Source organism: Lepidothrix coronata, unplaced genomic scaffold, assembly GCF_001604755.1.
Source record: "Lepidothrix coronata isolate B3197 unplaced genomic scaffold, Lepidothrix_coronata-1.0 Scaffold9, whole genome shotgun sequence".
NCBI classification, from domain to species: Eukaryota; Metazoa; Chordata; class Aves; order Passeriformes; family Pipridae; genus Lepidothrix; species Lepidothrix coronata.
Genome location: NW_016690189.1, coordinates 2,205,228 through 2,228,540, shown reverse-complemented (window position 1 = coordinate 2,228,540; position 23,313 = coordinate 2,205,228). Strand labels below are relative to the sequence as shown.

Below are 23,313 nucleotides of genomic sequence, written 5' to 3'. Positions count from 1 at the left end.
AATGGCAACGAGATTTACTTTGTTGGTTTTGGTTTGTGCATATCTGTCCATGTGTGTGTCCTCCTGTTTACAACATGAAGACCCCTACTGGGGCATCAGTTTATCTTTGAAAGGTTTTTTTGTCATTGAGATTCTTTAAATGAAGAGAAAAAAATCTGGTTTTAAGTATTATTTGGCTGTGATAGGTAATTACAGGAGATGAATTGAGCTCTGAATCCCATTTCCAGTGTTGTCAGCTCATAAGAATTCCTCTCCTTGTCCTCTTTGGTCAGAGTGACAGGCTGCCGAGTTGGGCACAGGAATGGCTCAGGGCTGCTCCATGGTAACCGAAGTGAATGCTCCTAACCTGTGGTACCTACAGTATGCATATAATTGTTTACCTTTCTTTTCACCAGGGAATGGTAAAACTTGAACTACTTTGTGTTTACCACAGTTTGGTGTACAGAAAACAATGCATATGAACAGTTTCCATGGTGTAGATGATGTGTGCTAACTTGTGTATCAGTTGTAACCTTGACCTCATGCTTTCATTACACAGTAGAAACTGAAGGGGAAGGGATGTCATAGCCCTTCTGTTCCATCCCTCAGCAAGGCAGACTCTTGCCTTGGGTCTGAAGCGCAGAGCAAATCCATGTCAGCGTGTGGCAAAGTTTCCCAGTCATCATTAATGGGCAGATTCTGGAGTACTTCAGAAAAGAGGACTTTACCCAATATTCCTGTTTTACAGTTGAGAAACACATTTTACAGTTGATGTTCTGAATTAAGATAATAAATGCCTTATAAGCTGAAATCTTAATAATTTGCTTGAGCTGTCTGGTCTGGAAAGGTAGATATGGTGAAATACAAAGAATTGATTGTGGAAGACCTGGCCAAGACTTGCACTATATTGTATGCAAGTAACTCTGTAGCTAAAAAAAACCCCAAAACTTGATCAGTCACTCAACAATTAAAGTAACAGTAATAGAAAATTACCTTTTTTGTACAAACACTTCCTGCCCTGCCCAGCGCAGCTGTGTTCTCAGCAATATGGCCTCAATACTTGTGACTACTGCTTGTTCTAGAACAGATGTCTCCAGGATGAAGGACCACCGCCTCCCTAAGGTCTTGCTTTATAGTGAACTTGCCACTGGCTGCCGCAAGAGAGGAGCCCCGAAGAGAAGATACAAGGACTCCCTGAAACAACATCTCAGCCTTGGCCATATTGATCAACATAACTGGTCTACTCTGACCTCAAATCGGGAGACCTGGAGACACACCATCTATAACGCAGCTGTCTCCTTTGAGAACACACGCAGGATCACTCTCGAGGAGAAAAGGCAACGCAGAAAGAACCGTGTCTTGCAGAATACACCATCTAAGGAGTCTTTCTGTTGTGCCTTTTGCAATCGGATATGTCTGTCTCGTATTGGCCTCATAAGCCACGAGTGCGTTTGTAACAAATGTGGATAGAGCCTTCCCAAATCTTCGTTCGCGAAGCCTAGCCATGATGATGATGACAAACACTTCCTGCACTTGTGAATATAAGCTTTTATTTATCCAGCATTTTCCCTGCTTTATTTATTCTTGCTTTATTCTGGTTTGAATTTCTGTAGGAATACCATTGCTCTCTTACGCAAAGTTACAGTCATGTAAGGTTCCAGTGAGCGCAGTTGTTTTGAACAAACTGTGTGACGTGACTAATTCCTCCCATTACAATACAATACTACATTTCCTCACACCTGGATTGATTTGGTTTTGTGTCTGTGCATGTTCTGTGTTCTGAGGTCACCATATTCAAATGCTAGTTTTGTAGTAAATTACTTGAACTTGCTGGTACTGTTTTGTGGACTTAAAGTGTGCTCATGAAATACTCCTTAGCAGCAAAGTCTTGTCTGTCTGCATGTTCCCATCCTGAAGTCCTAGTTTTTCTTACCTACTGGAAGTGGAGTATGTCCAACTCTGTCTTAGACCTGGTAATCAAAATGTCAAAGTTTTTGGATGCGTGCTGTGGGGGAAGTTAGGCAGCTCGCTCCGACAGTGACAGAAAGACCACAAAAAGGTACAATGTGTAGTTCTGCTTCTCAGACCGATTGAAACAGATGTCCCCTTTGCTTCCTTGCTTATTTTTGCTGCTGTAATCTCTGTTTACTTGAGTAGCTCTCTCTCACCAGGCATCATGTTCTTTTTGTGAGCTTTCCCACAGCTCTGTCTCCCACGCTTTCTCCTTCTCACTCCTAAGTCAATACTATAGTTCCCTCAGTTCCTCACCGAGCTTTTTAATGGGAAGAGTCAAACACCTGCTGAGCTGGCTCAAGTCTGTGTACAGTGCTGACTGCTCAGGTATAAGAGTAACTGCCTGTTTTGTCTAGCCCTTGAATTACTGTGGCAGCTAATCTGCATATTTCACTTTTAGGAAACCTGAATTAACCCCCTCACGCTTGTGCAACTTTCATATTTTAAAGATACTAATATATTATTAAGTATTTATTACTGACTGGAACACAACACTCATCCCCCCATCACTAGTGACTTTAGAAGGATATGGATACAAAAGAGCTGTGATTTCTGAGCAGTTTCCATAAGAAGCAGGGGTACAAGTGATGGTGACGGAAGACTTTGATGCTGTTAATATGTGAGATTGCACTATGGGAACCTAGACTGGGTTTCCATCAGGAGCCTTGGACATTGATATATTTATCAAAATAAAATTGTTGGAAAAGCCCCTGAGGAAGAGGACTTCCCTCCAAATACAGCACTAAAGAGTGATTTCAGAAGTCTAGGTTGGGAAACAGCTTCTCAGAATTGTCACTAGGATTAATTTGTAGTTACAAAATGTTTTCTCAAGAAATAGTTACAATATTGACTGCTGCAACAACTTTAAACTTTTTTGATCTTACCTGGTTATTGCTGTGGTATCAGGCTTTAGTACCATGTCTGTGCTTTGCCTGCCTGCACAGCTTTGATCAATCCTGTCTATTCCTGAAATCAGTGCTGAGCACTTCAAAAGTGCTTATTTATTGCCTTGGAAGTCAACTTCAATTTTTTTTTTTAATCCAAATATGAATCTATCCTGTTTAAAGTGCTTTTTCAGTACTGCTTCTCCCTTTCTGACCCTCAGCAGAACGTAGTCTATGTCTGTCTGGTTAGAACACTTACTAATGTTAGAAATCTAATGAAGCATCTGTGGAACCGAAAATCTGGTTGATATTTTTATCAGCTTTTCTATGGATTTGGAAGATCCCACTCCGAAATGAGAAGTGTTGTACAACTCTCAAGAAAGTATTGTGCCAAAGATTTCTTTTTCCCTTGGAATTGGTTCTGAGTATATTGTCTTGGCTTGTCTGTGCTTGGTTGTCATCAGCCTCTTTGGCTTTGTTTAGTTTGACCAATCCCACACCCACTGTGTGTAAACAGTGAATGAGATTCAGTGAGTAGAAGAAAAATGACAATTAGCCTATTAAGCAAGAGAGCAGAAACCTATGAAGGCACTGCATTTTAAAAGAAATTAAATTCGACTTGATATTCAGACAATATAAATGACTACAAACTGCATGCTTCAGAGGATAGGACAGTTGAAATACAGTTCCACTAATTAACCTGTTTGATCTCCTTTTAGAACATTCTTTAAGTACTGATCTCATCTTTATTTCCTTTTAGAAGCACCATAGATGTAGTAGGGAAGAAAACATATATTAAATGGTCACATGAAAAGAGATAATTCTGTTTTGAAAATAGTGTGCTAATCTCCAAGATTTGTTTCTCTCCCTGTTTTTCTGGCTTTAAAGAGAAGGGTGCTTAGTCTGTATGTCTATTTCTACATGACAATACATCTTTTTCTCTTTTGGAATATTGTTTGTGTTTGTTAATTTTGGCAGAAATACATGGCAATGAAAGTCAAAATAATGGTGGCTATTAGCTCCCAGGATGGAGATATTGACTGGGAAAAGTTTCGAGTGTATCCTTGATGATAAGGAAGTCAGTACGCAGCCCTAATGGGGAAAACAAAGGCAGGCTGTAAAGTTGGTAGGCCTAGGATGTGGGAACTGCAATAAGGCCTTGAGCTTTGCCAAATGTATCGCCCATAGATCCTAGCCAATGAAAACGCTGTTGTTTGCTTACCTAAAATAAGGATACTGCTTGCTGCTAGCAAGGGGTATAAAAAAGCAGATGAGAAAATAAAGACAGACATCTTTTCTGCACATAACTGACTCCTTGTATCTTTATCAGTCATCATGACTCTACACTGACAGCTAGAGACATTTTAACTCCATTGTCTAACTGTTGTTTGAGTGGCTTTTGTTCAGCCATTGTTTACGTGCCCTCTAATACCAGTATGTCCCAGAATCTTACCTAACACAGGAACAAGTTTAATAGGAAAACAGCGTAGGTGGGCATTAAACAAACCATCGCTTGTTTTCTATACACGAATTCTCTTCTCTTGCAGTCTGTGGTGGTTGCTTCCTAATGTCTGTGGCATGATGCAAACTGAGAAATATTTCTTCTGTGAACAGTGCAAATATCTTCAACAATTCTCTCTTTTTCCTCCTGGCTGAAACAGGCAAACTTGGTTTTACCAGCTTTCTTCTGCTCAACCACTGTTTTGCGATATTTGTTTCATATAGGATGCATCATTTCAGAATGTTGATTTGGAGGCTGTAGAGTCTGACTCCACTTTTGTATGTATGTGTGATGTTTGGGAACATTTCTGTTACTTTTAGATTCAGGTGTTAAATGCTATTAGTGATTTCTGTATACAGATTATAGCCTTTATTAACTCTATACCAGAAGTGAACCATTAGCAGAGGAGGGAAAAGACATGTTGTTACTAGCAAAATAGGAGTAAGAAGAGCAGTATGCAAAATTTGAATGAGGATGGGGATGAGGTGTCTAATTTCTAATACATAGAGATGTGCTGTATCAGGGCCCTATAATTCTGGAAGTCAAGTGGCCTGGAACTGCCTGTGGGTCATACTCAGCATAAAGAGGATTTGGCTGCTTTTATCTTGTCCCCTTTATTTGATGTTAATTTATATTTTCTTTTTAAGAGCAAGGAATTGGGACTTCCTTTGGATGAATCGTTATATTCATGTAAGAATTTCCCCATGGAACAGGTATCAGCAGTGTGATGTCTTTGTAAAGGATCTTCAGTCAGTTGTGCTGTTTGGTACTTCTGTTCTTAGATGGTGATCAGTAAGAAACTCTAAAGTGCTAATCTTGAGTTTGGTATTGAATAGTTTGGTGCTTAATTCTGATAGCTTGCCAATCCATACATTTTAATCCGTCTTTCTCTTTCTGAAAAGGTTATTAATAATGCTAGATAGCTTGTGTTTTGCAAGCTTCTTGTATCCCTGGAATTTTATTCTGTGACTTTAATATCACGTACTAAGTAGTTAAATTAAGCATTTCCACCAATCATTCTTGACAAGCCTTGTGATAAAGGATTTTTTGGTGATTAGTGTAAGTTAAACATTTGACTTTTGAACTCATTCTTATGGTATGTTTGAAGACAGTGGTGACCAAACAGTTTATTTTGCTGAAAAACAAACTGCAAACACTGCTGCTTTTTGTTATTATAATGAGGGATAATTGACATTCTGGTGTTGATCTAGTTGATGTTTTACTTAAAGCTTTAAAAGAATTTGAAATACTTTGTTATTTTGCTCTAATACAGACAAATATGTTGGGTTTTTTTCCAGAAGCATTTCTAAGAGGATTTTAAGACGGCAAATTGCATTTGCTCTGGAATATAATTGAATGTACAAAGTAGGTACTTATAAATTCTCATTATGGGTGAGAAAAGGGTAGAGTTCAAACAAAATATACATATGACTTATAATCAGGAATGCTGTGAATTTCGTAGAGCAAGAGATGTGCACTTCACTGATCTCTAAGTGATGCTCATCTTTTTGGGGGCATCCTATGGCTGCAGTCAGCTGTGTGCTGGCCCACCTGCTGGTCACTGACCCGTTACTGTCTTCTGGTCTCTTTTGATCTTGGATACCAAAGATTCCTGCCTTTCCTCCTCTTCTGTGTTGAAAATCCATGCTTGTGATCATACTAATTGTTGATATTGGACTGCTCCATTTAGATACATAGACTTTTAGAAGTGCACAAAGATCATGCAGATAAGATGTTGGAGTTCAGTATCCTTTTTTGGGCACTCTTAATGTGAGAATTGAAGTCAAGTGTTCTTAAATAAAATACTTTACTGGATAATCCATAAAACTGTTTGTAGGTTTTAGATAGTTCCTAGGAATAGCATTAGCTCTTTTCACCTTTATTAGGATGTTTTTCATCTTGTAAAGGAAAGCACCAAGGCAAGTTAAATGTGATGAAAGGCTTACGTAGTGAAAAAGATGCAAATTTTCCAATTATACTGTTGTTCTAATAAAAGGTTTTATTACTCTAAATCTGTTTTAATTAAATATCTAGGGTGCTATCTGGACATTGTAATAGAAGTGTGTTAAAGTATGATTAAAATCAATGTTCCCAAGGGGAACAGGTTATATAATCTCAAATCACTGAAGTTTGGGATTTTTGCTTGGTTTTACTGGGTATTTTTGGAAGTGATGACAGAAGGGTTTGATATGGTGCAAAGAGGTAGGAAGATCATATTTAGGCGATAAGAGAGCTGTGCATGATAAAGTGAGGAAGCATTTGGTTTTCAGTGTTGCAGTAAGAAGAGTGATGATAGAGAAATGTGTAAAATAGTTGTCTTTTATTTGCTGTTAATTTTCTAGGCTTTTCTGAATGATCAGCCAAGGGAAAGATATTGTTGAATCCCAAAATCTATATTGCCATAGTTAATTGCCTAGGTACATTTTTTTCAGAGTTAAAAGCAATTCTTGTCTTGTATTTCTACTGTGGAAGCTTTTAGGAAATGTTTACATTTAATAGAAACGTTTGCAGTTTTACAGCATCTTGAGATGAAGTTGTGATACTGCACTTTGAACTTTTTCTAAACATGGGAAGTGTCTTGTAAAATTGATTTTTTTTTTCCCTTAATTTTTCAGAGTAATTTTGTGGAAGTGAGAAGAAACCTTGATTTTGTTTCGTCTCCTAGATTATTAACATGGTTAAGTTAAAAAAAAAAAGTCAAGATAACTGACGGTGCTTGTGATGTACAGTTTCCGTTTATTGCCCAATGTGAAGTTGAGCACAGGGTTTTGCTGAGAGTGTGTATCTGCTTGCACATCTTGCTGTACTGGTTAAATATGTTCTTATCTCAAGTGCTCATCATTTTCAAAAAGCTGACTTAGCACAACCATTCCTGGAGTTCTGCAAAATAAAGAGTTTGAATGGGCTCGTCTCTGGTCCAGGCATAATCAATTGAGCTAATTAAAACTGCTGAAACAAACCTGATTGACTTTTCATGAAACGAACTGGGAAGCTCTTAGTTATGTGCTCGGCCAGCAGAACTGCAAGGCAGAAGCAGGTTGTGCAGGAAGGGGGGATTGGAATAGTGACATTTTGACTCAGCACCATTTCTTGTGGTGAGAGCAGCTTGTGTGTGCTCAGGAACTGACCATCTGCACGTAGGAATACCCCGTATTTTCAGGGAGAAGACAGTCCCTCCCCAGTTTTTGCTTGTTCTTAGCAATGCACAAATGTTTATAGAAAGCAAACCAGTGAATCATTAGAAGTGTTCTTCATACAATGTCTCCTTTAACTGCAGGCTGGTGGTGTGCTGGAATGTGGGGATATCTTTGTGGCTGTTTCTTTCATCAGTCTGATTCTTTTGAAATCATTTTATTCTGTATTTTCCATACTAGAGGTTTACAGAAAAATGTTTATACTACAGCTTCAAACATATACCGAAACACTAGAAAACCTAAAGAATTTTTGTGGATTCCTTATATTGAGATCAGATGTGGGAATGTCATATTGAATATCTGCTGTACAAAACTCAGATGATTTTAATGGAAAATAAGGGTCTGAAATGGTATGTGCCTAGCAGCAAAATAAAAAGGCAAGGAAAGGGAACGGACAGAGAGAATTATGTAATGGCTCAGAATTACACCTTGGTGGTTATAAGTCCATTTCTCTGCTGTGCTGACAGAGAAGGTAATAGCTGCATTTATGTCTTTTTCAATAACGTGAAACTAGTTTCTAAAGGGAAGTGTAGTATGTGAGAGAGCCTGCAACGTAAGCAACACATTAATCCATCTGATCGAAATGTCCTATGGGCTGAGGCAGTTTCAGCTGCAGGGCAGTTTGAAAAAAAAATACAGCAGTTTTTAAAGTGTGTAACAAAACTTTGGACATTTTTAATTTTTTCAATAATAATGTGTCAACTGAAACTTGGGTTTATTGATTTTTATGACTGTAAAAGTTAGCTTAGAATGTAAATGGCAATAATACTGATGATCAATAACTGAAGATGAAGTGCATAAACAGGATATTTTCAATAGGAAAGCTTATTTGATCATGAGTCAAATGGATTTCCTTGTTAAGGTTAATCGTTATTGAAGCAAAACTTAATAACTTTAGTAAAAAGTGGTAAAATGTTTACATTATGTGGTTGTTATCATGTTCACTTGTGCTCTGCCTGCATTTCATAGACATGGTTTAAATTGATGTGTGGGTATATGCATATCTGCATGTTTGGGAGGGGAATGTAACCTTTGTGTTAGGGAAATCACAGTAGGTCTTTGACTTGTAATCTGCTTTAGGGCAGGAAGGCTTTGGCAACCCCAAGTAAAATGTGCCACATTGGCTGCAAATGGTGAGAATCAACCTGTACCTTGACTCTTCCACCTCATCTGTTACAAGTAATAAAAACCTGCTGCTTCTGTGTTTCTTGCCACTCAAACTTGTGCTGGCCTTGGCTGGTGGAGGTGCCTGCTCCGGTGAAGGGAACTAGAGTCGGGAGCAAGCCCCGACTTAACTTTAAACGTTAAAGTAACGTTTAAAACGGAGGTTTATAGGCTCCGAATTAGATTTATATAAACTGTAACTGTTCTATGCTTAGGAAGAAGGCCTTTAACTTTGGAAGTACAAATTATTTGGGGGGATGGAATACTGATACTGATCAGCAGACGTCGGGCTCTTGAACATTCCTGAGAAGAAGGGAAAGGATGGCAATGGACATTGCTGGCAAATCCTAGCTGAAAGTGTTTAGTTTAAAATTTTGTGGCTAGAACTTTTATATCAGATGACGACATTTTGTTCCTGTCCAACATTGCTAAGAGAACATTTGGTGACAGGTGATCTTATTTTAAAACAGAACATTCTTCATCACAGATGCAATTGTATTCAGAGAAAAATATTTCTGTGGAATTCTGCTGGTCTCTGGAGAGCTTATGAGAAGCATGTATCTGAAGAAGGAGAGAATTTGTGAAGAAAGGAACACTTAGTCACTACTAAGACTTTATTTTTTTACCTCGAGTATTGATATTTTAGCTTCATTCTTCTCCTTAAAGGATGTCGTTCCTTGAAAATGCAAAGATTTTTTGAGGTGTGTGAAGATTACTAGTGTTTTCTGTCTTTAGTTGGATTTATCCTATGCTTTTTAGAGGCTGCTCTTCCAAACTCATTTCAAAGGATCTCTTTCCTTTGAGTTTATCTGGGGTCTCTGTTCTCTGACATGAACAACTTGGAGACTGGAGAAAGAATATGAGTTTTCCTGTTTTCTCATCATTATGGCTAGGCGTCATGAACGAAGATTTGGGGAGGGCTCTACCCACGTTTGTTACAAGTGCACTGGTGGCTATAAAGGCCAATACGAGAAAGACGCGTCTGGTTGCAAAAGGCACAGCAGAAGGACTCCCTAGGTGGTATATTCTGCAAGGCACGATTCTTTCTGCATTTCCTGTTTTCTAACACAGTGTCATTCTTCATCTGCATGACATTAGTCATAATTTATATGATACCTTCTAGTATCATATAAATGATATGAGCCTTATAGTTCTTTCTGAACAAGAAAGAACTTCTTTTTGGCTTCATAAGAGCTAAAGATCACTCCATTTCTTGTTGCGGTAGGGGCTCATTATTTCTTATTGTGTCACTTTATACTGGATTAGTACGATAATGGGATAAATTAGGATACAGACTTAAGTTTATGTTACCAAAATTTTTAAGCTTTACAGTTTATAAAAGGTAGAGGATGTTGATTTAAAGATCATTTCCTAGAATGTGCCATGACAGTGTTTTTAAACGCTCTGTGAAAAATGGATCCAGGAGAACTAAATTAAATATTTATAATTATTTTATTAGAAAAGACTTATTAAAAGATTATCATGGCTGAATCATTATACCTTCAAAAATCTTTTAAGTGTATCTTTTCTTAGTGATAGAAGTAGACAGGTCTGCATCAGTTGCATTGACAGGTTAGTTAGAAGTAGACTGGTGAAATTGCATTAGTATTGCTGTCACGAGCACTCTGTAGAGTGTTTAAATGGCTTTTATTCAGGTTCACTTTTGTTCACTTTATTATGTTCACTTTCTGAAACATATACCTTTCTGGTTGGTCAGTTTTCCAGCACTTGTATCACCGTAGTGTTTGCTTTGGAGGAGCTGAAATTAGTTTTTGATATACTAGCACTATTTTCAGCTAGTAAATAAAACTGGTTTTACTTTTGAAGTTACTGTATTCCAGCATTCTCATTATATGCTTTTGACTAGTTTTGTGCCCTTTGGGTGAGTCGATGCCAGAGACTGTCAGTATGTAAACCTCAGAATAGTGACTTTGTTTTTTGTGCGTTAGAAATGTCAACTGAAATAATTTAAAATTCATAATTCATCTTTGTTCTCTGGTAGTCCTGTTCTCTTTTTCTTAAGGTGTTTTACATTAATCTAGAAGCTTTTTCTGATGTCCTAGGCTGGTTAGTTCCTTGTGTTTCTGTAACAATATTTCACCCATCTCTTACTTTAATGTAGAGTGTCGGCAAACAGCTTCTGATGTCGTGGTCAGACTTTTTTTGGTTTTTTTAATTAGCTTCGTCTGCTTCAAGTTGGTCTCTTAAACATAAGATAGTGGGACTTTTTTGTTCCATTAATTTGCGTATGTTAAATTAATAGACTGATCTAGACATAGTTGATTTAGTTCAAACCTAGCTGAGTCCTTACATTTCTGCCATGGCCTTAATATCACTTTGAGCTAGACAGAGCCACTTATACCGATTACTTCTTTTTTTAATTTATTTACCTACTTACTTTTCCTGTCTCTTGCCTGTCAACAGTCAGTGCTTTAGAAGCTTAATGATTTCAAACCAAGTATTTCAGCAAATCAAATATGAAACATTTGTGTTCAAGAGTCAAAATGTTATATAGGTGTTAATTGTTAGTAATTAATGACTAATCAAGTAATATAAAAATGATTTTCAATGGTAAATTTTTAAAGACAAAACTAAAATCAAGGAGGGCAAAATTATGATTGGTGATTGAGATTGGAGCTTCAATTTCAGCAGATGCCGCTGTGTCAAAAAAGATTAGCGGTTGAGTGAAGAATACGATTAATTCTTGTTTTTTCCTTGTCTGTACTGCCTCAAAACCTCTTACTTGTAAAGGTAATACTATTGCATGTGACAGACAGGATTGTAGAATCATTTAAACGAAGGAACCTCAGGTGTAGTCCAAGCTCCTACTCAAGGAAGGATTAGCACTGAACTCACACAGCATTGTCTGAAGCTCTTGTCAAGTTGGATCTTGTTTTGATTATTTCTTACTTTTGTGATGAAGAAAAAGCAGTTGGAAAGAAGAGCGGTTAAACAATTAAACTTCTCTGAAATATGAAATTAATCTTTGAAAATATTCACTGATGCATGGATTTTTGTGAAATATGGGAAGTATGCGAAGCAACATAGGAAGACTTTTTGATAAGTGAATATTTTTCATTTTAGAGCCTTGATGAGTACGAAGATGACGAAGCAGGGCAGAAGGAACGAAAGAAGGAGGATGCTATTACCCAACAGAATACGATACAAAATGAGAGTTCCATTGCAGATACCTCTAGCTCATACTTACTCCAGGTGAGATCTTAACACTTGTTCATTTTGATATTTTTCTCAGTTTTAAAACTCATACCGCCTTCTTTTTTGTACTTCTTAACAGTAGATTATACCCAACATGAAAAAAGTTCAGGAGTTGACACATTACTAAAAATGGAGCATTGGGTTCCATTCCTCAAACTCAGTACTGCTGAGACCCAGTTCTGACAACAGAATCCTATTCTTCTGTAGGGGCATTGAAGGTAATGGTGTTGATGTTCACTGTAGAACTTACTATGTAATGAGAGGAAGAAAAACAGGGAGATTCAAGTGAAAAATACTGACAGGTTTAGAATATTCAATTAGTTGGAGGTAGACTTTTAAATCAGGACAGACTTTCCTAATTTATTTTGCCAATTAACAAACTTTTAATTATAGATTCTGGGATTTAAGCAACACAGAACCTCCTAGGGAAAACACCTTGCCTCTGCGAAACCTTTTCTCCCTTTTTTTTGCTCTGCAGTCCCCTGATCAGACTCATTCCTGCAGCCCCCCTCCCCCAACATCAAAACATTGCCAGCTATGCCCAGTACACCCCTGCATACTATACTACCTGTGGCAAATATTCTGTCTCTTCCACGTAGTGCCCTAAGTCTCTTAAGCGAGTCTTTTTTTACTCATCTTCTGATACCTAACAGCATGTCCAAACCCAGCTGTACAAACTGAGGCCATCCAGCTCTGCCCCTTGACTCCAACAGAGTCAATAGCACGTGCACAGGGAATAAAATACACAGGCAAATCAAGCACGTGGTTTCACACCACCCATAACAGGAGGGGGCATTGCTGGATTTGCTGGATCTGGGTGAACCTTCTTTCTAAAATTTTGCCCAGTCTTTCATATGCTCATGGGTGCTTTTAACATTCAGAATAGCCTAAGAAAAGAAGTCTACAGCTTAATTGCCTGCAATGTGGAGATCAGTCTCCTTTTGTTTAAGTTGAATCTGTCATTTGAAATCTTTTTCCTTGTGATTACAGCAAGTTGTCCCAGTGAAAGATAGAGGGAACAGCTCCTCCCTCTTTATATGACTGAGTGCTGCAGAGGGAGTGTGGCTCCTCTCAGCTACTGGTTCCTGAGGCTGAAGAATTCTGTTTTATTTAGTTGTTCCGTGTACAGGAGATACTCAGTAATGTTCTATACTTTTCCGGTTTGACTATATTTTGTTTGGTACCTGGAAACAGAACCGATGAAGTGTTCAGTACAGCATGCAGTTATAGAGTGGTTTAGTGTTGGGTTTGGTTTTGTTCTGTTTCTTTTCTGATAATTTCTGATATCTGCCTGTTTGTCTCGTGGGTACTACATTTACTGCTTATGTTGTGTATGCCTAATCTAACTTAACATTTTGGAGTTATCTGTGAGTGATAATAACAAGCTTAGAGGCTGATGCATATGTAAATTTAGAAACATATTTGCCTTTTGTCTCACTTGTGTACACTATGCTTATGTACACTAAATTTAATCTCCTGTTTCACCTCACTGCCACTCCCAGTAAAGAAATCCTGTGTGTTTTCACAGTTGACCCATATCTTTTCTGTTCAGAATAGCATCTCTGGACAGCTCCTCCCTAAATATATTGAAAAGCACAGGTCCCAGCAGGGGTTCCTATGACACTCTTCTGGGTGCTCCATCCACTGTAAAAGCTGACCATCAGAGTCCACCATTATTTTCTGTCTTTTCTCCAGTGATTTATTCACAAAAGGACATTAGCTCTTATTCTAACTGTAGTTTAAGTTCTTTAAGAGGCTTTGGGGAATGTCTCTGAAATGCACTAGGCTGTCAGTTGAATTTCTCTCCTTGACACTTTTTTATAACTTAAAAAAGCTGTATTAGCTTTGTGAAGTATAACTATTCTACAAATGCTCTGGTGACTCTTCCACATGATATTGTATTTATTCACTCATTCCATACTTGTTCTAGGCTTCCTAGCACCACTTTATCCAGTATAAGTATCAAGTTCCCTCATCTGTAGTTGTCTGATCTGTTTTAGAATCTTCTTAAAGATGATGATTATGTTACCCATTGGTACTAGGACAGTTTTAAATGAGGTTGTATATGATCTCTAATAGTTTAGCTGTTACATTTTTCAGTAACATCAGTTTCTTCAAAGCTAAAGGAGTAAATTAATGCCTCATTCTGGCAAGTAACTTTTTAAAAATTTATTTCATTAATTGGTTTTCATGTTCTACACATGCTTCTGTTGGAAGTAGACCCTTTGAGTCCTCCATGAGGGAGTGCTCTGATGTGGGACTCTTACCATGCTTTTTCAGTGAAGACCAACAAAAATATTTCTGCAGAGAAACTGTCTCCTTTGAGTATGCCTCACAGAACTGGATCTGTTTGTCTTTGTAGATTTGTCAGGATTCATCATTGTGAAATGTTTTTATGCTTTTTCCAAGTTGTTTGTTAGACTCTTTCTTACAGTGTTCACCCTGTTTTCACTTCTTCAGCAAATATTCCGGAAGTTGTCACTTTTAGTTTCCCCTAGTGGTATTATTACGTAATGCTTTGGCTATAGTCCCATGCCCCTTTCTTTTCATCCATATTTTCTATTCTTCTTGACCAGCAATCTCAGTTTTTATTTACCAAACTGTCTGTATTAATTGTATGCTACATGTTTCCAAGTTTGTCACCTCTGTATTCCAACAGGCACTACTTTGTTGACAGAGCACAGCAGGAGTGTCCTGTCACAGACAATACATAAGAGACTCAGACCTCAAATCTGGCAAAGACCCAGGGTGGCACATGTACAGAACAGATGGAACCTTAGAAAGTTGTAGCTGCTAAGACTTAATCAGTTTATTACTGTCTCTGTCAGCTTGCTTTTTATTATAAGACTTAGAAGTTGCCCAGTTTGAACAGAATTTGACAGCAGTGTTATTTCAGCTTCGATGGCTTAGCTGCCTTTTGATTCTACTGTGCTAGTTAAGAATAATACTGTTTTTAAAAGTAGAGTTTATGTTATAGATGTAAGAATTTGAGTTGCCATTGACCAGTATGCATTTTACGTCTCTGTATTAAGCAGAATAAATATATTTCTGTAGTTACAGACATTTCACTGATTTATTCATTCTTATTATCATTTAATGAAATTTGTAAATCTATAATTCCTGTGACTGTAGTAAACAAGACAGTATTGATTTCATGTTTGATGGGCAAATATGTTGCTGAATAACGTTTTATTTCCAATCCCTAATCTGATTTTTTCAGTTCTGTTTTAACATTGTCATAAGTTGCTGTTCTCCTCTTTGTGGGCAAAACACACATTTTTTTGAAAACTGGCTGAACTTGAAGTTCCTGATCCAAAGCACAAAGATACCAGATTTGTTTAAGAATAGATCTAAAAATATAGCAGACTTTGGAGTGTTTTCTGTGAAGCAGACTTGTTTGACTGAAATTGTCATCAGAATTGTTTTATATTGGAAATATGAAAGATGTAGGTCTGGCAATGTTATAAGCATTGAAAAACAATTCCAATCAGAACTGTGAAGTTTAGCAAAAGATACTGTGGAAAACCACACCTCATGAGGTGAATCAACATTAAATCCACTCCCAGATGTATTAGAAATACATCTGACTTTCTTGCTTGATTTTCCTCCTATTTTTAATGCTGCAATTCAGTTGTTTTCATCTTGTGAGTTACAGTGCTGTGGACTACTCCACAGGGATTGCAGACTGAGAGTGATAAGTCATATGTAAGGAAACTTAGAACCCTTACAAATGAGCTAAAAATTTGTCGTGCTAAGGACAACTGTAGTCAAAGCTACTACTTCAAAGTTAACTAAAGTTACTATTTTAAATGGAAATCTTTAGAGTCTAGTCATTATAGAAATGTAGCTCTTACTTAGCAGAGATGGCAAAACTGAAAGTAGCACAAAACTTGCTACTTAGATATAGTAAGACATAGCAATGTCTTTCTTGCAGTTGGAGAGAAATGATACATTCAGGGTAGCGAACATCTCTTATTTGAAGAAGGTGTTGGTATGTACGTACTGTACAGATAACTCGCATCAAAAAACCCACAAAATTTGGCTGGAAAAAACAATTAGTTTAATGATGATTTATTTTTAAGTCTTTTAGGAGACTTGCTCAGTTCCAGAACATGAAAAAAATGTTATTATTGGCTACTACTCAAAAAACCCCCACCAGACCCTGCCATATTCAAGGCTTTTGCTTTGTATTAAAGCATCCAGTTGTGCTGATACCATCATCAGGTACCTCTTTGAATTCAGTTGTTTGTGTATCTGGTCTCCTAAAATATTTCCCAAATACGTGCCCTTCTTTGTGTAGTCTTGTGGCAGTAGGGTTGACATAACTTTGGTATTGTTACAGAAGTGATATCTGCACATGGTAGCATGTTGTGATGTCTGTATGTCACCTTATGATGTTCCTGGAAATTTGGAGGGTAAATTGGGAAGGCTGAGAGGATTAATTAAAAGTTAACTTAACATAAAGCCTTGCAGTGGGAGACATATGTATATGTCCTCCATCCATTAAAACCTTCAAATCACAACTGACCTTTTTTCTGGCAGTATAATACCACAAAAGCATCATTCTCAATACCTTGGAAGGGCTTTGAAATCCTTTGGTTTATGTTATCTTTGATTCCTTTCTGCTTGCATTGTATTTCAAATGTTATAGTGTCTGTGAATGCTAGCTATGCTGGGCACTGTATGAGCATGCTGCAAAAAAACAGTTTGTCTGCTGTGAACAATTGATATTTAAGATATGGGAGTTGAGTCAATATGTATTGTCAAAAGCATCAAGTAACAACATGTTTGATATCTTAAAAATATTTGTCATTGCTAGAACAGATATAGGTGAATAAACTTGTCCTCTCCCTGGCAAACTTGAATGAAACATGTCAGAATGATTTTTGCTACTAACATAACTTGAAAATAGGAATCAATAGAGTGAGAGATAATGGTTTTTTTGCCTGTGAGCATGGAAAGGGGAAGCTCAGAGTCACTTAAAAAATGAGGTTCAGCCTTTTTGAAGTAAATAGTCTGAATCCTTCAGATTCAGGATTCAGTAATGATTTATAAAATACTAGATTGATTTAGTGTCCTACTGTAAAAAGGGAATGTTGATCTTTATTATTGCCACACAAATAGCAAAATTTTTCCAGTGTATTTCTTAATTCCATGTTAAGAAATTACAGATCATAACTATCACAGTTACCAATACCTTTTGTGTCTGTACTGATTGCCAAAGATCTCTCTGCAGTCATCTGCTAGAAACCTGCTTTGGAGTTTGTACCGCTGGCATGAAACTGGTAGGGGAATTTTGCTTCTCAAGCATTCTGAAGTCTGGGACCCCAGTAGGAGACATGACTCACCCTTTTTTTCTTTAAGCCACACTAACTGTTTTGCTGTACCTAATTGTGTATTTTATATTGTTACAAAGCCCAGGACCTCATTCAAGACCCTTGGACTCAAGTTAGAAATTGCGATCATTTTGTTCCGACCATTAATTTGTTTTGTGTATACAACTATAATGCACATTTCTTGGTGCCCCTCTGTTGCTCTTAGAATGTGCATCAACAAGAAGCTCAAGAAATTAAAGATGTTGAATCTTACCAAATTATTTTATACAAGATGCAGCTTTGTGAGATACATTTATACAGTTAAACATCCACACTGAATCACAGTCAACGACACTGGATGGATTTGCTAGACAAAAAAATGTCATTTCATTTGTAGTACTGAACCTACATTAGGCTGTAAGTTGTATTATATTCTTGTAGTAAGCACAAATTATGTGCATTAGCAGACAGACTAGCTTGATCCTAGCACTGAATGCTGTGGAGCAGTTAATCCAAGGCAATGAAAGACAAAACTTCCCAAGTTTTCAGCTTGCAGCACTGACTTACATACACAGTAACATTGCCATGTCTTGGGTTGCTTTCATTCCTCTCTGTAGCAGCGATGCAGGTTTTTGTTCTCTGCAAGAGATTAGTTTATGATAGATGCTTGGATAATCATTCAGTTTAGTGTAGAAATTACCCAGTACCTTTGAAAAAATCCTTGTTGATTAGAGGTGAGGATAGGATGAAATGTCTACATAATCAGCACTCACCTAATGGCATAATTACGAAATGGTTTCACAGTAGATTGGATTCATCGTACTAACTTCAGTAGTGAATAGGTTAGGTGGCTGGTGAAGTCATCTGAACTTGGTTTATTAACGTGACCCTTTAGTTATGCCTTGTGCATTTAGTCATAAGTCATCTCTTGAAATTGAAGGAAAACTATATCTGTCATTTTTTTATCCTTTTGTTCTAAAAAAGCTTAATGTTTTACCAGAACATTGCAGACACTGTCTGAAAGGAATGCAGTCCAAAGATATTTCCATAGAAGTGCAGTTCTGATTGCTTCAATGCCATTCCTTTTCTTAAGTGAGACCTAACACATTGAAATTTTTGGAAGCAGTGATATATGTCAGTGTTACGAAGCTGTGAATGTTTAATAGAGGCTTATGAGCTATGCTGAAAGCAGTAAATAAAGTTAGGCAATAAAATTCCCTAGTGACTTCTTAGCTGTGTGGCAGACTGCGAGAAATGCAGAGATCTGAACTGTTGCGTGCATCTCTGTTAGGAAACACAGCTGAAAAACTGCTTGACACAAGCTTCTCCAGAGTTTTATACTTGAATATCATGCATTGCAGTTTTTGCCTGTCTAGTTTGCCTTTTTTGGCTTTTCACTTTGTGTAGCAGTGTTATATCATACAACATCATTTTACAATTACTCTCATTATCCAAAGTATGTGATAATAATATTCGTATCCATTCATACCTGACCACAGTGTTTCAAAGGTATCTGGCATCTAGGTTTCAGGTAGTTCTTGCAAAGAAGAACTGTGTGCATGCATTCAAGAGTAATAATTCATCTTTTATAAGTATATTGCCATGATGTTGCTTTATGTTAATTTCTGTCTGTAGAGAAGATGCAGTTGTGCTACATACAAGGCACGCCCGAATGTGTTAAACATGTGCTTTCTTTTCTGTGCTACATTTCTTTAGATGTTAGTCCAGGAATTATTGTACATAGTAACATGATTAGAATATTGGTATTGTTTTAAAAAGTGAATAAAATGTGATTAAAATATAGAAATATGTAAATTAGAAGGAGGTGTGTTTGCATATGTGAAGTTCTAAGTAATTCTGCCAAATCAGGTTGTGGGACTCTAAAATTTGACTTAACTACCAGATAATATTCATCTTGGGTTTTCTGTTTGCAGATTTGGAGTGTGATGCACTTCACAGAGATGATACCAAAGCAGTCATTAGTATCCACAAAGCACTTAAGTAATAATAGTGAGTGCAATAGAAGGACTCATGAGGAAATCTTATTGTATGTCTAAAAATGTTCCCATAAAAATGCATTAAAAAGTATTCAAATTCAGTGTTAAGTATTAAAAGATTGCTATTTTTTAATAAATATATTTGCACCTTAAGTCAGTCTTGTGTGTTCTATGGTTTTAAAGGAAGTGACACTAGTTCCAGGGAATTTGCTGCCCTGTACAGTTCATGAAATGAACCAGGGCTTCAGATAAACATCTGCCGTTGTTGCTGTGGCTTGGGAGACTCAGATCATTTCTGTGATATGTGTAAGGGAAACAGGAACACAGGAATTCCATCTTTTCATGATCATATATGATCAGGCAATCACTCAAGTAATTTCTACTAATATGGGCCTGTATTCAGAGCAGTTTGAGTATGTTAATAGCAGTAATTAAGGCACTGGTTGCCACTTTGTGAAGAACAAGCAAATGCAAAATACTGAATGTTACTCACAGAGTACTGTTCCTTGTGTTCCACCTAAGAGATCTTGTGGAAAAATACATTTTGAGGTGATGTCAGGAAGGGCAGTATCATGAGTTTTAATGCAAGTTGCATAAGTCAACGACATTCTGTTCTGAATTGGTTGACTTTGAAGTCTTAATTTTCCTTAAATGCTTTTTGTATATATTGTTGGAGATTGGGGAAAAAAAACCCACTCCATGTAGTAACTTTTTAATTAATCTGCAAGGTAAGTTGAGTTCTGTTGCATGGTGGTCTTGTCTGGTATAACTGGAGGCTTTAAGTGGAGGGAATTACGTGTTTTGAAAAATTGAGGTTGCTAGTTTTTAGTTACATGGTATGTATGTATGTGTGTTTTTAATTGAACGTAAGTTTTTTAAAACAGTGGAGTCTGGATTTCTCATCAGAATGGGCTATGTAATGAGACGATGTAGCAGCATAGGTTTCTCTGCCAAAATCATCCTCCTCTTCTCTTATGTGAGCAAATTTAGTAAATGTATGCCCATGGTGTAGTGCTGCTGATCCATGCATTTTCAGTGGGTTTTACTTTCCCAAAGGATCTGCACATGCTCAGCAAATCCAATTCATCTATATTGTGTGTGCACTATCCAACACTGCTGCTTTTGGAAAGTGCTTACAAGTGAAATCACAGTCCCTTTGCCCCTAAGAAATCAGGAAGCTGAGGGCTAGCAGTTACCAATGTGAGAGCAAAGGGAAAGCAGGGGTCTGCAAATTGCCTACAAGCCACATACAGTTGCTTGGCCAGTGATGTGTACCCTTGAGGATGCGGCTTCAGTGTCCCTACTTTGCTTTGCCCAACTTCTGCTCTTGGAGGAAAATACTGATACATGAGTATCAAGATCTGTCTTCATAACAACTGATCAAAAAAAAAATCATTCCATTCGTTGTCAGCATAAATTTTCAAGCAAACTTTGCTTTTCTTAGAAAGAAATGCAAAATTACTAACATTTTTAACTTTTGTATTCAGTAAAGTTTAATTTAGTGGACAAGTGGTTTAAGCTTAAAATTTTGTTTCAAGAGTGCATTTACTTCCAGTAAATATAGTTGTGTATTCATGAAGTCTCTTAAAATTGAATATTTGGTTTTGTGTGCCTGTTCATGTGCACAACTATTCATCACAGGACCTACATGAAAACTAAAACTGAATCAAGCCTCTCTCTGTGAAAGCAAGGCAATGTAGAGGTGTCTTGTTCCTATTTTAAATTCACAGTTGTGCCTAGGAACTGCAGGGTTTTCAGCACAGCCTGCTCTTCAGGTACTTTCTAAATCCTTGTGCAGAGCAAGTGTGAAGCAAAGTGTGGAAGTTATGATTTCTTCCTTGTAGTTTCTCTCAAGTTCGGTTGTGATCCTTCAACTAAGATTTAATTTCTAGGGGGCTTTGTTTACTTTTATTTTAATTTTTTCTTGTCTAGATATCTTGCTGCTATCCACTCAGTCTGTATGAATGTAAGTTTGTTTTCTTGTTACCTTGTTTGTTTCTTTCACTGTGGAGTTCATGAACCTGTGCTCCAGAATTGCATAAGCTGGTGCATTAGCTGTTGTTACACTGGTTTGGAGCCTTTATACAGCTGTAAGGAATAGGAAGCAGTTTCCCAAATTCCCAGCTAATGTTTTGAGCAGTCTAAAGGAGCCTCATGTTAAGAAATTTATTTTATTTCTCACATGTTTTCTGTTTTTGGACTGGCATCACTTAACTCAGCTGGGTTACAGTGGGTATCTCCTCTCAGTCTTAAATTTGTCTCTGTGTGGAAAAAGCAATCCTGGAAGGAGAATGGTACACTATAGTTGAGATTTCTTTGAGAGGAAGAGTAGTTGTGCCTAGGGCACGTACAAATGTATTGAAAAAGGAAGGTCTTCCTGACATATGTACTTGAACAAATAGATGATCCAACCTGATTGATACCAAAAGCTTCTGTAAGGTATGGTAGTACTGCTGAGTCCTGCACTTTTCTGGTATTCTACTGGTTTCATGCCAGGAACAAGTCTGAAGCCTGTATAAAAGTTATGAGTACCTGCTCTATGTGTACAGAGAGGGAGGACACTTCAACGTGGACCAAGGGGATTCCTGCTGCTGAGTGTCGTTGTGCAAGGTGGAGAGGGGAGGCAACTTGCTTAGTAATGTATACAGCTCTGCACAAATACACGTAGTGATTTTATAACATGGATCATACATTCATATTATTAATACCAAGTTAGAGAATGTCGTAGCAGTAGCTGCTCAGATGTGCTTGTGCATTTGGAAGCTGCATACTCCAGTTCCATAATGGTATGAGGATGGCAGGGGTGAGGGAATTTGTCTCTACATCCTTGTAGTCTGGTGTAATTATTCTGATGGCTCAGGAGGGAGGAGGAATCTGTAATTCAGAGTTGTTTGGTGGAGACAGTCTGACTATGTTTATACTGTTAAAAAGTGCAAGACCTGGGTGTGAGCTCAACTGCTGCACTGCTGATAGAGCCTGTGGTTTAATTATTAGCAACGTTTTTTGGCATGGTTTTTGTTCATGCTACCTAGTGCTCTCCTATATCGTACCCTGGGGACTGTCTGAGGAATAGTATGCTAGGAACCAGTCCTCACATGTAGTGTGAACATCACAATACCAGTTTTGGCTGCCTGGTTAGTGCTACAAGGACATTATTAGGCTTTGCTAGCTCAAAAACAACTGCATACCCTCAATTAACACACTGGGGCATGCAACGCAAACCTAGGTTTCACGCTCTGAAAACACTGCTTTGGTTCAGCCTTTGTGTTATTTCAGATACTTTTGACTGAGGGGAACCTACAGATTATTATTTCTTGGGTACGCTACAAGGGACATGGAAGAGACCCATCATCAAGGGCTTTGGAGTATGGATGTGGCGACTCTGTGTCACTTGGCTTCAGAGCCATGGAGTAGCCTATGACTTCTCTGCCTCCATTTACTGTTTTGTTAGTAGGAGCTATCAAGTCCATTTTGCTGGTAAACTCACTGTCAAGAATCTCTTTTCTTTTCTGAGAACCAGCACCTAGTAGCCGTAGGCCGGATGGTTGGTTGGTTCCACTGAAGAAGCTGGTTTTAATCACTGGTTGTGTTTCTAGTACATGGCATGCAAAGCACTGTATTGACAAGTCAACAAGCAGGTTGGCACTCTAAAATGAGATTGAAAAAGTTATAATGCTCTATAAAATGTTAGACAAATGTCATTTAAAAGAATTTTGGGAAATTGTATTTGGTTTGTATGCCTGGAAACAGAGTAGTGTTTTGTGAAGAAGCTATGCATATAGTTCCATGCAGGATTTTATATTTACACTATAAATTACTTCTGCAAATTCTATTGTATTTTCACTGTCATCATCTCTGCTGTGGGTTTCATATTGGGACTTAGCTCTTCTGTAACTTGAGATCCTAGAATCATAGAATCATTTAGGTTGGGAAAGACCCTTAAGAACTGACACAACTCAATTTCTCTGAGCCATAAAGGTTTAGGTCCACCTGATTTCTCTCTTCTTTTAAAATAACCTTCATTTCAGCATCAAGTTGTGTGTTTTAGAT

The 23,313-nt window shown here is 37.6% G+C and overlaps 1 protein-coding gene across 1 annotated transcript in view; it reads left to right on the top strand.

Annotated features, from left to right (window-relative positions):
* PAWR (pro-apoptotic WT1 regulator) overlaps window positions 1-23,313 on the top strand; it is an 85,104-nt gene that overhangs the window by 30,262 nt on the left and 31,529 nt on the right. Inside the window, exon 2 of the mRNA XM_017804543.1 lies at window positions 11,820-11,948. Coding sequence (XP_017660032.1) covers window positions 11,820-11,948 — 129 coding nt within the window. The remainder of the gene's footprint in view (window positions 1-11,819; window positions 11,949-23,313) is intronic.